The following is a 14,858-nucleotide window of genomic DNA, read 5'->3' as shown; positions in this document are numbered from 1 at the left end:
GATTGACAAAAAGCTGACAATTTTGGAGGTGGGTTTATGGACATAAATATCTATTATACTATTCTTTCTATCTCCAAGTATGTTTTAAATTGTTCATATTTTTTTACAGTTTTGTCAGCTACCTTTACTGGTCTTGCTTTTATAAGGTATATGAAGAAGATCTCCCATCTCCTCTTAAGTCCATCTGGACTCCTATCTTCCCTGTGACACATACCTCGCTTCCATTATCACCTCTCTGGCTAATTAATTTTTTGGGGAAAAATCAGATGCATTTTATCTGACTTTCACTAGGTGATGGTAAAAAAAAACTTTTCAAGGGTAAAGATAAAAACATTGACCACATAAATCACTGGCAAAAAAAAACAAACATTGACCACATCATGAAATTAACCATGACTGTGAAGGTACATGGCTAATTTACATAATAATAGTGGAGTAAGTTTCACCTTGACCCAACAGTGCTTGCCCCTCAAAAACAAATTCACCTCAAGAGCACTCACCTGTCTCTGTACATAATCAATAGCCCGGCTAGCAGCATCAGGATTGGTTCCATTGTAGGTCTTATACACTTTCTGAATGCTACGGTCAACCTCATTTTCTACCTGAATCAAAACAAACAATTCAGTCCCTCTAAAATATGAGTAAAAGTAATATTAGTCAAGGCTCTAGTCAAATATACCTAAATGGCATATTTACAAAGTGGTCATACATCTCTTTAAATGTCTTATGAGAAAAAGTTTTCTCCCTCCCTGCCTCTATACAGATTCATGTAAAAATTCAGACATTTTATATCACATAGATTAAGCATTCAAAGAAAAGATTGTGTGCAAGATGGCAGGCTAACAACCACTCAAAAGGGAGAAAGCAGTTGAGCCTTGAGATAGACGTCCTAAATTATAAATGGACTGACTGCCCTCTTTATAAAATAAGTTTTCAGTGTAGTCTCAGAAGATCTACTCATTTTCCTTCCCTAAAGGAGGTAAATATAATAACTTAAAAAACCACCACAAGATACATTAGGAAGAAATTATTAGACTTAGCCAAATATGCAAAAGTAATCAGCAGTAAAAAAAAAAAGAAAAAAAAAGAAAAAAAATCAGTCCTTAGAAATGACACTTCCCTACCAATTACTAAAGTGACAAAAAAGTGTCATTTAAAGTTTGTATGTACCCGATTCTCCCTACCCTTTTAAGATGATTAGACTTATTTGGTAATTTTATCAGTGATTTCAGGAGATTATAAAATTGATCCACTGGAGGATTTGTTTAAAAAAACAACAGTTCAGCTAAGTGGAGACCCTGAAGTTCAAGGGGCTGGGAGTGGGCTGGGAGGAGGGCAGGATGGGCCTTCCTATCCAGAGCAACAAGTGACAGCCACAGAGACAAGGAGAAGGATGATTTATAGATTGGCCTGAAGAAGGGATCCTCCCTCTAGTGCAGATATATAGTTTTCTAAAACACAACTAATTTGGAAGAAAAATAAATAAATTCCAAGCTGGTGGCCAATCAAGTGGAAGCTACACTGATGTTCTCCCAGGACAAAACTGGAGTTACAACTAAAAAAAAAATAGAGAGAAAAATCATCCTGAAGAACCAACTGAAGATTAGCTGGAGAGAACCCTTACAACCAAGGATGTAAAGAGGAGACCATATCAAGACTGATAGGAAGTGTGGAGGCATGAGACAGCTGGCTGGGCACCCATGGGCAGCAGCTGATGTTCTGGAGGGAAATCTCAGCTGTCAGAGGTTCCCCTTGAGAAGTCTGAGGACTAAACTCCAAGCTGGGCTATCCAGCTCAGAGTAGCAGAACTGGAAAAGGTGTCCACATAACATCTAGCTGTGAAAAGCACTAGAGGTTCTGTACAGCAGGGAGAGATGTCTAGAAACACAGGTACCCTCTTAAAGAGCCAATGTACTAAATTTTATTTCCAGCCACTCACCTTGGGCTCCAGCAGAGGGAGGGTAGAGTGGACTAGAACTGCATGAGGAGAGTCTGGGGTTGGTCGCTCTGGGGAGAGAGCTGAAAGGACAAATGCAAGAATCCCTGTGCTGAGTCATTCCCCTATGCTGTAGAAGCCATCTTTCTCAGGCAGAGCTTTCCCATCAAAGCAGCTTTAGCCTGGGGGAAAGCAACTGCTACACCCATTGGAAACCATTTCTTCTTCACCCTGTGGAATTTATGCCCTGCTGAAGACTACAACCTGAGGCTCATTAAGTGACTGAGACTAACAGTCAGACTTCAGGCAGAGGCAGATCTCTGGGGGCCTTAAGTCTTTGCCTGACCTTCTCCTTGGCTTGCAGCTAGTAAAAGCAGAGCTTGGTGTGAAGTTTGGTCCTTTCCACATGCACCCAGCCCCAGCAGGGGGAGCCACAAGCTGTGAATCACTGATAGCTCCAAATAAAGTCCTTAGGGCCAGTCACAAACATCATCTGACATTGGCTTGCACCAGGGATCCTCTGAAGAGGTCCAAAACCATTAAATTGAGTGGCCAGCTCCAGACAACAACAGAGTAAGAGCTAATAAGCTTCACAAGCAGTATATCCAAGGGAGATATTAGCAGTCTCCAAACCCTGCTAAGGCAAATTCTGCTTCATTTGATAAGCTCCTGCACACCAGCCTGCATGCTGTATTGGAGGTTAAGTCTCATAGTCAGCCAGACTGAGGGTTGAGCCCATGCATGAATGAACAAATAGCAATCAAGAGTCAACTACAAAAGGAGGGCCCACACAATGTGTACAAGGGACATTATTAGACCACCCAGGTCTGGTGATCAGGGAGATTGTGTTCAGTGTCCCACAGGTTACCTACTACATTAAAGCCACCCTACCAAGACTGGGAGTCATGGAAGATATACCTAACACATAGAAACAAACCCAAACAGGCAGCCAAAATGGGATGACAAAGAAACAAGCCCCAAATGAAAAACCAAAAGAATTCTCCAGAATAAAGCTAAATAAACTAGAGATAAGCAATGGAGATAAAGTTCAGAGTAATGATTATAAGGATGCTCAACAGCATGAAAGAAGACATAGAAACTATGGAAAACAACCAATTGGAAATAAAGAATGACAGCAGAAATAAAGAATACCTGGAAGGAATAAACAGCAGTGTAGAGGAAGATGATGACTATATCAGCAAATTAGAAGGCAGCGTAGGGAAAAAAAAATCACTGAATCAGAGAACCAAAAAGTAAAAACAATTTTAAAAACAGAAGGACTTTTACGGGAATGGTGGAACAGCATGAAATGTAACAATATCCACATCATCGCAATATTAGAAGGAGAAGAAAGTAAGGCATAGAGAACCTGTTTGAAGAAATAATGGCAGAAAACTTCCCTAACCCAGTGAAGGAAAAAGTCACACAAGTTCAGGAAGCGTTGAAAGTCCCAAGCAAGAAGAACCCAGGGAGAGAGGAACATGGCAGCGGAGTGAATGGAAACTACACATATCCAAACTGGACCAAACTGGAATTACAACGAAAATAAAGACAAATCACCAGGATAAGGCAACCGAAAAGCAGCTTGGAGGACCACATAACCAGGGACACTGACTCAATTCTGGTAGGCTTGCGAAGACGCGACAGGGGGCCAGGAGCCTATGGTCTGTAGCGGCCTGGGCTGGTACCTGTGGCAGTCTCGGCTGGGACCTGTGCCCTCGGCTGGGAGCTGCGCCCTCGGCTGGAACCTGGGGCCCCGGCTGGGACCTGCGGCCCCGGCTGGGAGCTGTGGCCTCGGCTAGGACATGCGGCCTCGGCTGGGACCTGCGGCCTCGGCTAGAACCTGCAGGCTTGGCTGGGACCTGCGGAGGCCACGGCTGGAACCTGCGACCTCAGCTGGGACCTGTAGGCTCTGCTGGGAGCTGCGCCCTCGGCTAGGTGCTATGCCCTCAGCTGGGAGCTGCCACAGCCTCAGCTGGGAGTAACGGCCTTGGCTGGGAGCGGGACGCTCAGGTTAAAGACCCAAGCAGCTCCACAGTGCAGAGCCGGGACAGAGGATAAATTAGCAGCAGCAACTCACCTTGGCCTCTGGCAGAGGGAGGGCAGACTGGACTGGAACTGCATGGGGACACTTGGGATTTGGAGGGTGCTCAGAGCTTTTACTGAGTTGCAGCCACACAGGACTGTGGTCATCTTACTCCTTCCCAGGGCCCTGGAAAGAGGTGGCGGCCCTTCCCTCTGAGATTCAACTGCCCATCCAGGTGGCCATTAAAATGCTAATTGAGGCCAATTAACAACCAGCATCTGCCCCACCTTTGGGAAATCCTCTTATACTGAGCACCTGAGGGAGTTTTTCATTCAACTCAGAAACCAAGGTTCTTCAGGTGACCACTACTAATAGCCTCCAGGCAAAAAAGCTGGAGGATAACTACCATTCCCTGGGCTAGCAACTCTAACTTGAAAAGTAAGACTTGACAGTGGTGTTTAAAGTGGGTCCTCCCTGCCTCATCCAAACACAGAAGAGGGAGCTACAAACAGCAGAAAACCAAAACCCACAGGGAAAATTGGCAGGCTCCAAAGCCCACTGTGATAGCCAAAATGGTGAAACACAGAAACAAAAGCCAAATGAAAGAACAAAAGACCTCTACCAAAGATGAGATAAATGACGTGCAGTTAAGCAACTTAACAGAACTAGAATTCAGAGCCATGATCTTGAGAAAGCTCAACAGCATGTGTAAGGACATGAGCACCATGAGTAAGACATAGAAATGGGAAAAATCAACCAGTTGGAAATTAAAAACCACCAAGAAGAAATGAAGAATGACATATCAGAAATAAAAAACACATTGGAAAGTCTAAATAGCAGAGTAGAGGAAGCTGAGGACCGGAACAGTGAATTAGAAGATAGGGTAGAAAAAATCAAACAATCAGAAAACCAAAAAAAAAAAAAAAAAAAATTGAAAAGCAGAAAGAAAGCTTAAGAAAACTGTGGGACAACTGGAAATATAATATCATTCGCATCATAGGAGTCCCCAAAGAAGAAGAAAATGAGCAAGGATAGAGAATATATTTGAAGAAATAGTGACAGAAAACTCCCCTAATATGGTGAAGGAAGAAGGCATTCGTGTTCAAGAAGCACAGAGAGCCCCAAGTAAGAAGAACCCACACAGGCCCACACCAAGACACATAGTAATCAAACTGCCAAAAATTAAAGACAAAGAGAAAATCCTTAAAGCAACAAGAGAGAATCAACAGGTTACCTACAAAAGAAACCCTATAAGGCTCTCAGCTAACTTCTCACAAGAAACAAAACAGGCCAGAAAGGAATGGCATGAGGAAATCAAGGTCATGAAAAACAAGGACCTGAATCCAAGAATACTCTACCTAGCAAGGCTATCATTCAAAATAGAAGGTCAAATAAAGAGCTTTCCAGACCAAAAAAAAGGCTAAGGGAATACATTAGCACCAAACCAGCACTGCAAGAAATGTTAAAAGGACTGCTGTAATTAGCAGGAGAAAAAGGAAGGAAAATATAACCACACTAAACAAAAATGGCAATGAATAAGTACATATCAATAATCACCTTAAATGTAAATGGATTGAATGCTCCCATAGAAAGACACAGAGTAGCGGATTGGATCAAAAAGCATGACTCATCTATATGTTGTTTACAAGAGAACCACCTCACAACAAAAGACTCACATACATTAAAAGTGAAGGGACGTAAAAAAATCTTCAAAGCAAACAGAAAGGAAAAAAAAAAGCTGGGGTGGCAATACTCATATCTGATTAAATAGATTTGAAAATGAAGGCCTTAACTAGAGACAAAGAAGGCCACTACATAATATTGAAAGGATCTGTCCAAAAGGAAGATATAACCTTGATGAACATATATGCACCCAATATAGGAGCACCAACATATATTAAAAATCTTCTGGAGGACTTCAAAGGACAAATCGATAGCAATACAATCACAGCAGGGGACTTCAACACCCCGCTGACATCACTGGATAGATCCTCTAGACAAAAAGTTAGCAAGGAAATACAGACTCTAAATGAAGCACTAGACCAAATGGATTTAATAGATATCTGCAGAGAATTACACCTCAAAACTACAGAATTCACATTCTTCTCAAATGCACATGGGACATTCTCAAAGAACAGACCACATGTTAGGACACAAACTAAGTCTCTACAACTTCAAGAAGACTGAAATCATATCAAGCATCTTCTCTGATCACAATGGCATGAAACTAGAAATCAGTTGCAACAAGAACATGCAAAGACATTTGAACACATGGAAGCTAAACAGCATGTTATTAAACAATAAAAGGGTTACTGAGGAGATCAAGGAAGAAATAAAACATTTCCTGGAAACCAATGTAAATGAACACACAACACAAAATCTGTGAGATGCAGCAAAAGCCGTTCTGAGAGGGAAGTTCATAGCACTACAGGCCTACCTCAAGAAACAAGAAAAAATTCTAATAGACTATCTAACCTCACAACTTATAGAACTAGAAAGCAAACAAAACTAAAACCCAGTGCAAGTAGAAGGAAGGAAATAGTAAAGATCAGAGCAGAAATAAATGACATAGAGTCCAAAAAATAAACAATTCAAAGGATCAATGAAATAAAGAGCTGGTTTTTCGAAAAGATAAACAAGATTGATGGACCCTTAGGTAGACTCACTAAGAAACAAAGAGAGAGAATCCAAAAACACAAAATAAGAAATGAAAGAGGAGAAGTAACAACTGACACCACAGAAATACAAAAGATTGTTAACAACTACTATGAACAATTATATAGCAACAAATTCGACAATCTAAGTGAAATGGACAAATTGCTAGAAACACATAGTCTCCCAAAACTGAACCAGGAAGATATAGAAAACTTGAACAGACCAATAACAACAAAACAAGATGAAGATGTAATCAAGACTATCCCAGCAAACAAAAGCCCAGGCCCAGATGGCTTCAAGGGGGAGTTTTACCAAACATTCAAAGAAGAAGTAACATCCATTCTTCTCAAACTATTTCAAAAATTCAAGAAGAAGGAAGACTTGCAAACTGGTTTTATGAAGCCAGCATAATTCTAATTCTAAAACCAGAAAAAGACACTACAAAGAAAGAAAACTACAGGCCAATATCCCTGATGAACATAGATACCAAAATCCTGAACAAAATACTACTAAATCGGATCCAGCAATACACCAACAAAATTATTCACTATGACCAAGTGGGATTCATCCCAGTGATGCAAAGCTGGTACAATATTTGCAAATCAATAAAAGTGATACACCACATAAATAAAATGAAGAATAAAAACCACATGATCATATCAATAGATGCTGAAAAAGCCTTTGACAAAATCCAGCATCCATTTCTGATAAAAACGCTCAGCAATGTGAGAATAGAGGGATCATATCTCGACATAATAAAGGCCATATATGAAAGACCTACAGCCAACATCATACTCAAAGGGCAAAAACTAAAAGCATTTCCCTTAAGAACAGGAACAAGGCAAGGATGCCCACTTTCGCCACTCCTATTTAACATAGTACTGGAAGTCTTAGCCACAGCAGTCAGATAGGAAGAAAAAATAAAAATGATCCAAATTGGAAAGGAGGAAGTGAAGCTGTCATTATTCGCAAATGACATGATACATAGAAAACCACAAAGACACCATCAAAAATTTACTAGACTTAATAAATGAATTTGGCAAAGTAGCAGGATACAAAATTAACGTCAATAAATCGATGGCATTCTTTTTTTTTTTTTTTTTTTTTTATCCTCACCCGAGGATATTTTTCCATTTTTTGTACAGATAGAGTGGGAGGGAGAGAGAGGAAGGGAGAGAGAGAGAGAAACATCGACGTGAAGGGACACATCGAGTGGCTGCCACCCGCATGACCAACCAGGGCCGGGGACAAACTGCAACCGAAATACGTGCCCTTAGCGGGAACCGAACCCGGGTCTCTCAGGACCGCAGGCCGACGCTCTAACCGCTGAGCCAAACCGGCCAGGGCTCGATGGCATTCTTATACACCAATGAGGAACTCACAGAAAGGTAACTAAGAAAACAATCCCATTTACCATTGCGGCAAAAAAAATTAAGATACCTAGGAATAAACTTAACCAAAGAAGTAAAGGATCTATTTGCAGAAAACTACAGGTCATTGAAAAAAGAAATAGAGGAAGATATAAAAAAGTGGAAGCACATACCCTGTTCATGGATTGGAAGAATTAACATCATTAAAATGTCCATACTACCCAAAGCAATCCTTAGATTCAATGCAATCCCCATCAAAATACCAACGCCATACTTCACCGAATTAGAACAACTACTTCAAAAGTTCATATGGAACCAAAAAAGACCTCGAATAGCCACAGCAATCTTTAAAAAGAAGAACAAAGTTGAAGGGATCACATTATCAGATTTCAGGTTATACTACAAAGCCACTGTAATCAAAACAGCCTGGTACTAGCACAAGAACAGGCATATAGACCAGTGGAACAGAACAGAGAACCCAGAAATGGACCCAAGGCAATATGCTCAATTAATATTTGACAAAGGTGGCAAGAGCATACAGTGGAGTAAGGACAGACTCTTTAATAAATGGTGTTGGTAAAATTGGATAGCTACATACAGAAAAATGAAACTAGACCATCAACTTACATCCTACACAAGAATAAACTCAAATTGGATAAAAGACTTAAATGTGACTCATGAAACCATAAAAATACTAGAAGAAACTGTAGGCAACAAAATTTCAGACATCATACGCAGCAGAATTTTCACTGATACATCACCTAAGGCAATAGAAAAAACGGAGAAAATGAACACATGGGACAACATCAAACTCAAAAGTTTCTGCACAGGGAAAGATACAATCATCAAAATAGAAAGGCTACCCACTGTATGGGTGACCATAATTGCCAATGATATATCAGATAAGGAGTTAATTTCCAATATATATAGAGTACTCATACAACTCCACAAAAGGAAGACAAAGAACCCAATTAAAAAATGGGCAGAGGAACTAAATAGACACCTCTCCAAACAGGACATACAAATGCCTAAGAGACATATGAAGAAATGCTCAACATCACTAATCATCAGAGAGATACAAATTAAAACAACAACAAGGTATCACCTCACACCTGTCAGAATGGCCGCCATCCACAAATCATCAAACAACAAGTGTTGGCCAGGGTGTGAAGAAAGGGGGACTCTAGTACACTGCTGGTGGGAATGCAGACTGGTGCAGCCACTGTGAAAAACAATATGATGTTACCTCAAAAAATTAAAAATTGTACTTCCTTTTTACCCAGTGATCCCACTTCTAGAAATATACCCTAAGAAGCCCGAAACACCAATCTGAAAGAATATATGTACCCCCATGTTTGTAGCAGCACTATTTACAATCGCTAAGATCTGGAAACAACCCAAGTGTCCATCAGTAGACGAATGGATAAAAAAGCTGTGGTACATATACACAATGGAGTACTAAGCAGCTGTAAGAAAGAAAAATCTCTTATCCTTTGAGACTACATGGAGGGACCTGGAAAGTATTATCCTAAGGGAAACAAGCCAAACAGAGAAAGACAAGTATCATATGATCTCACTTATATATGGAATATAATGAACATAACAGTCTGAGGAATGGGGTAGTTCCAGAGTTGTGGAAGTGGGTACTGACTGACAATCCCCATAAGAGGGGGTGGTGGGAGTGAGATAAACCACAGAACTTATATGCATGTATGCATGAACAATGGACATGGACAGCAAAGCTGGGGACAGGGCAGGGAGGGATGGGGAGGGGGGATTCAGGGGCGGAAAAAGGAGAAACATCTGTAACAAAAATAAATTATTTAATAAAAAAGAAGAAGAAGAACCCAAAGAGGCCCACACCAAAATACATCATAATTAAAATGCCAAAAATTAAAAACAAAGAATCTTAAAGGCAGCAAGAGAAAAGCAATTTGTTACCTACAAAGGAGCTCCCATAAGACTGTCAGCTGATTTCTCAGCAAAAACACTATAAACCAGAAGATAATGGCATGAAGTATTCAAGGTAATGAAAAGCAAGAATCTGAAACCAAGACTACTCTGTCCAGCAAAGCTTTCATTTAAAATAGAAGGTGAAATAAAGAGCTTCCCAGACAAAAAGAAAAAAAAGGATAAAGGAATTTGTTACCACCAAACCAGGATTACAAGAAATGTTAAAGAACCTTGGCTGGTTTGGCTCAGCGGTTAGAGCACCAACCTGCAGTCCAGAGAGACCCGGGTTCAGTTCCCACTAAGGGCACATGCCTTGGTTACAGTTTGCCCCCGGCCCTGATTGGCCGTGTGAGTGGCAGCCACTCAATGTGTCCCTTTCATGTCGATGTTTCTCTCTCTCTCTCTCTCTCTCTCTCTCTCTCTCTCTCTCTCTCTCTCTCTTCCTCTCTCCCCCTCCCACTCTATCTGAACAAAAAAATGGGAAAATGTCCTCAGGTGAGGATAAAAAAAAAAGAAAAGAAAAGAAAAGAAATATGCTAAAGAGACTGTTATAAAAAGAAGAAACAGAGAGAAACATAGGCATAAAAATAAAAATAGCAGTAAATGAGTACCTATCAATAATAGCATTAAATGTAAATAGATTAAATGCTCCAATCAAAAGACAAAGTACCTGAATGGAAAGAAAGCATTACCGATATATATACTGTCTACAAGAAATCTACCTCAGAATAAAAGACTTACAAAGGACACAAATTTTTCCATGGAAAAGGAAACAAACAAACAAACAAAAAAGCTGGGGTAGCAATAATATATCTGACAAATAAGCTTCGAAACAAAGGCCATAACAAGAGACAAAGAAGGTAACTACACAATACTATAAGGATTGCTACAACAAAAGGATATAACCCTGGTAAACATATGAACCCAAAATAGGAGCACCTAAATATATATTTTTAAGAACTTGGAGGACTTTAAGGGAGATCAATAGCAATGCAGTCAGAGTAGGAGAATTTAACACACCACTGACTTCACTTGATATATCTTCCAGAAAAAAAAATCAACAAGTAAACAGTGATCCTAAATGACACACTAGATCAGATAGATTTAATTGACACTTACAGAACATTTCACCCAAAGCTGCAGAATATACATTCTGCTCAAGTGCACATGGGACAATGTCAAAGACAGACCACATATTAGGACACAAAATACATCTTTGTAAGTTCAAGAAGACTGAAATCATATAAAACATCTTCTCAGATCACAATGAAATAAAACTAGAAATCAACTACAATAAAAACACTCCAAAACATTCAAATACATAGAGGCTAAATAGCATGCTTTAAACAATGAGTGTGTTACCAATGAGATCCAGGAAGAACTGATAAACAACCTAGAAACAAATGAAAATGAACATACAACAAATCAAAATCTATGGGATACTGTAAAAGCAGTCCTGACTGGGAAGTTTACTATGGCATTAGAGGCCTACCTTTAGAAACAAGAAAAAAAAAATAGTAATAAACTATCTAAGCCTACAACTGAAAGAATTACAAGGAGAAACAAGAAAAGCCCACAGTAAGGAAATAATAAATATCAGAGTTGAAATAAGTGACATAGAGACTAAAAAAATTAATAAATCAATGAAACTAAAACTTGGTTCTTTGAATTAATAAACAAGATTGATAAACCTCTAGCCAAACTCAACAAAAAATAAAGAGAGGACTCAAATTTAGAAAAAAAAAATTAAAACAGAAATAAAAGAGGCAAAGTAAAAACTGACATCACAGAAATACAAAGAATTGTAAGAAAATATTACAACTATATGCCAACAAATTGGACAACCAGGGCAAAATGAACAAATTCTTAGAAACATCCAGTCTTCCAAAACTAAATCAGGATAAAACAGAGAACCTGAATAAACCAATAGCAACAAATAAAATTGAAGCAGTAAACAAAAAAGTTTGAGCAAACAAAAGTCCTGGACTGTATGGCTTCACAGGAGAGTTTTATCAAACACTTAAAGAAAAACTAACACACATCATCCTCAAACTATTCCAAAATTATTCAATAGGAAGAAAGATTTCCAAACTCTTTTTATGAGGTCAGCATTACCCTAATATCAAAACCATATAAAAACACTACAAAGAAAGAAAATTACTGGCCAATATCCCTGATGAACACAGATGCCAAAATCCTCAATAAAATATTAGCAAATCAGATCCGGCAATATATTAAAAAGATTATTCATGCCTGGCTGGTGTGGCTCAGTGGACTGAGCATTGACCCATGTACTGAGATGTCCTGGTTTGATTCCCAGTCAGGGCACATGCCCAGATTGCAGGCTCCATCCTCAGTATGGGACATGCAGGAGGCAGCTGATCAGTGTTTCTCTCTCACATAGATGTTTCTATCTCTCTTTCCCTTCCTCTCTCTCTAAAAAAATCACATAAAAAATGAAAAATAAATAAATAAATAAATAAAAAGATTATTCACCATGACCAAATAGGATTTATCCCAAGGATGCAAGGCTATACAATATTTGCAAATCAATAAATGTGACACATCACATTAACAAATGAAAGATAAAATTCACATGATCATATCAATACATGCAGAAAAAGCATTCAACAAAATCCAGCACCCTTTTTTTAATAAAAACTCAGCAAAGTGGGAATAGAGGGATCATACCCCAAAATAATAAAGGTCATATATGGAAAACCTACTGCCAACGTCATACTCAGTGAGAAAAAATTAAACCATCATACTCAGTGAGAAAAAAATTAAAGCATTTAAGAATAGGAACAAGATAGAGATGTCTGTTTTCACCACTCTTATTCAACATTGTATGGGAAGTCGTAGCGACATGATCAGATAAGAAGAAATAATAAAAGATATCAAAATCGGAAAGGAGAAAGTGAAACCATCATTATTCACAGATGACATGAAACTGTACATAAAAATATCCTAATGACTCCACCAAAGAACTATTAGATTTAATAAATGAATTCAGCAAAGTAGAAGATACAAAATTAAAATCCAGAAGTCAATGGCTCTTTTATACACCAATAATGAACGCGCAGAAAGAGAAACTAAGAAAATAATCCCATTTACCATTGCAGCAAAAAAATTAAGATACCTAGGAATAAACTTAACCAAGAAGTTTTACCTTCTGTATTTCATAACTGAATTCTGAAAACTACAGGATATTTTAAAAAGAAATAAAGGAAGATACAAACAAATGGAAGAATATTCCATGTCCATGGGTTGGAAGCTGAACATCATTAAAAGTGTCCATACTACTCAAAGCAATCTATAGATTCAACACAATACCTATTAAAATACTAACAACATATTTCACAGATCTAGAACAAATAATCCAAATATTTATATGGAAACAAAAAAGACCCCGAATAGCCACAGCAATCTTGAGAATGAAGAACAAAGTAGGAGGGATCACAATAACAAATATCAAATTATACTACAAAGCCACTGTAATCAAAATAGCCTGGTACTGGGCACAGGGACAGGATATACATCAATGGAACAGAACAGAGGCCCCAGAAATTGACCAAAGCCATTATGCTCAGTTAATATTTGACAATGGTGGCAAGAGCATATAGTGGAGTAAAGACATTCTTTTCAATAAGTGGTGTTGGAAAAACTAGACAGGTACATGCAAAACAATGAAAGTAGACTGCCAACTTATACCATACACAAGAATAAACTCAAAATAGATAAAAGATTAAAATGTAAGTTGTGAAACCATAAAAATCCCAGAAGAAACCACAGGCAAAATCTCAGAATCTTATATAGCAGAATTTTCACGGATACATTGCCTAGGACAAGAGAAACAAAAGAAAAAACAAACCAACAAACAAATGCACTACATCAAACTAAAAAGCTTCTGCACAGCATAAGAATTCAAAATTATCAACAAAATGAAGACAGATCCCACTATAAGGGAGAACATATTTGCCATTAATACATCTGATAAGGGGTTAATTTCCAAAATATATAAAGAACTCATAAAATTTAACAAAAGGAAAACAACCGAATTAAAAAGTGGGCAAAGGACCTGAATAGACACTTTTCCAAAGAGGACAAATAAATGGCCAAGAGACATATGAAAAAGTGTTCAAAGTTACTAATTATGAGAGAGATAAAAATTAAAATGACAATGAGTTATCACCTCACTCTTGCCAGAATGGCTACCATCAATAAATCATCAAATAACAAGTGCTGACAAGGTTATGAAGAAAATCATAGGAACCACTGCTGGTGGGAATGTAGACTGAAGCAGCCACTGTGGAAAACAGTATGGAGTTTCCTCAAAAAATCAAAAATAGAACTGCCATTTGAGCCAGTGATCCCACTTCTAGGAACATATCCTAAGAATCCTGAAACACTAATCAGAAAGAATATATGCACCCTTATGTTCATAGCAGTGCTATTTACAGTAACTAAGATCTGGAAACAACCCAAGTACCCATTTAGTAAATAAGTAGATAAAAAAGCTGTGGTACATTTACACAATGGAATACTATGCAGCTGTAAAAATAAGGATCTCTTACCCTTTGATACAGCATGGAGGGAACTGGAGAGTATTATGCTAAGCAAAATAAGCCAGTCAGAGAAAGACAAGTATCACATGATCTCACTTACATGTGGAATCTAATGAACAAAATAAACCAATGAACAAAATAGATCCAGAGACAGGGAAACATGGCACAGACTGACAAATCTCAATGGGAAGGTGGGGCAGGAAGAGATTAACCAAAGAACTTATATGCATATATGTGTAACCAATGAAGATACACAATAGTGCTATGGAGGAGGGCCTATGGGGGGGATAGTGGGGAGCATCTGTAATACTTTCCATAATAAAGATAAATTTAAAATAATTGATAATTAGATC

At 38.5% G+C, this 14,858-nt stretch overlaps 1 protein-coding gene across 1 annotated transcript in view; it reads right to left on the bottom strand.

The window, feature by feature from the left end:
- TSPAN3 (tetraspanin 3) overlaps positions 1–14,858 on the bottom strand; it is a 79,200-nt gene that overhangs the window by 14,037 nt on the left and 50,305 nt on the right. Inside the window, exon 4 of the mRNA XM_036281545.1 lies at positions 501–602. Coding sequence (XP_036137438.1) covers positions 501–602 — 102 coding nt within the window. The remainder of the gene's footprint in view (positions 1–500; positions 603–14,858) is intronic.

This window comes from Molossus molossus, unplaced genomic scaffold, assembly GCF_014108415.1.
Source record: "Molossus molossus isolate mMolMol1 unplaced genomic scaffold, mMolMol1.p scaffold_m16_p_38, whole genome shotgun sequence".
Lineage (NCBI taxonomy): Eukaryota > Metazoa > Chordata > Mammalia > Chiroptera > Molossidae > Molossus > Molossus molossus.
The sequence above is the reverse complement of the archived record's forward strand: the minus strand, read 5'-3'. Positions and strand labels throughout refer to the sequence as shown.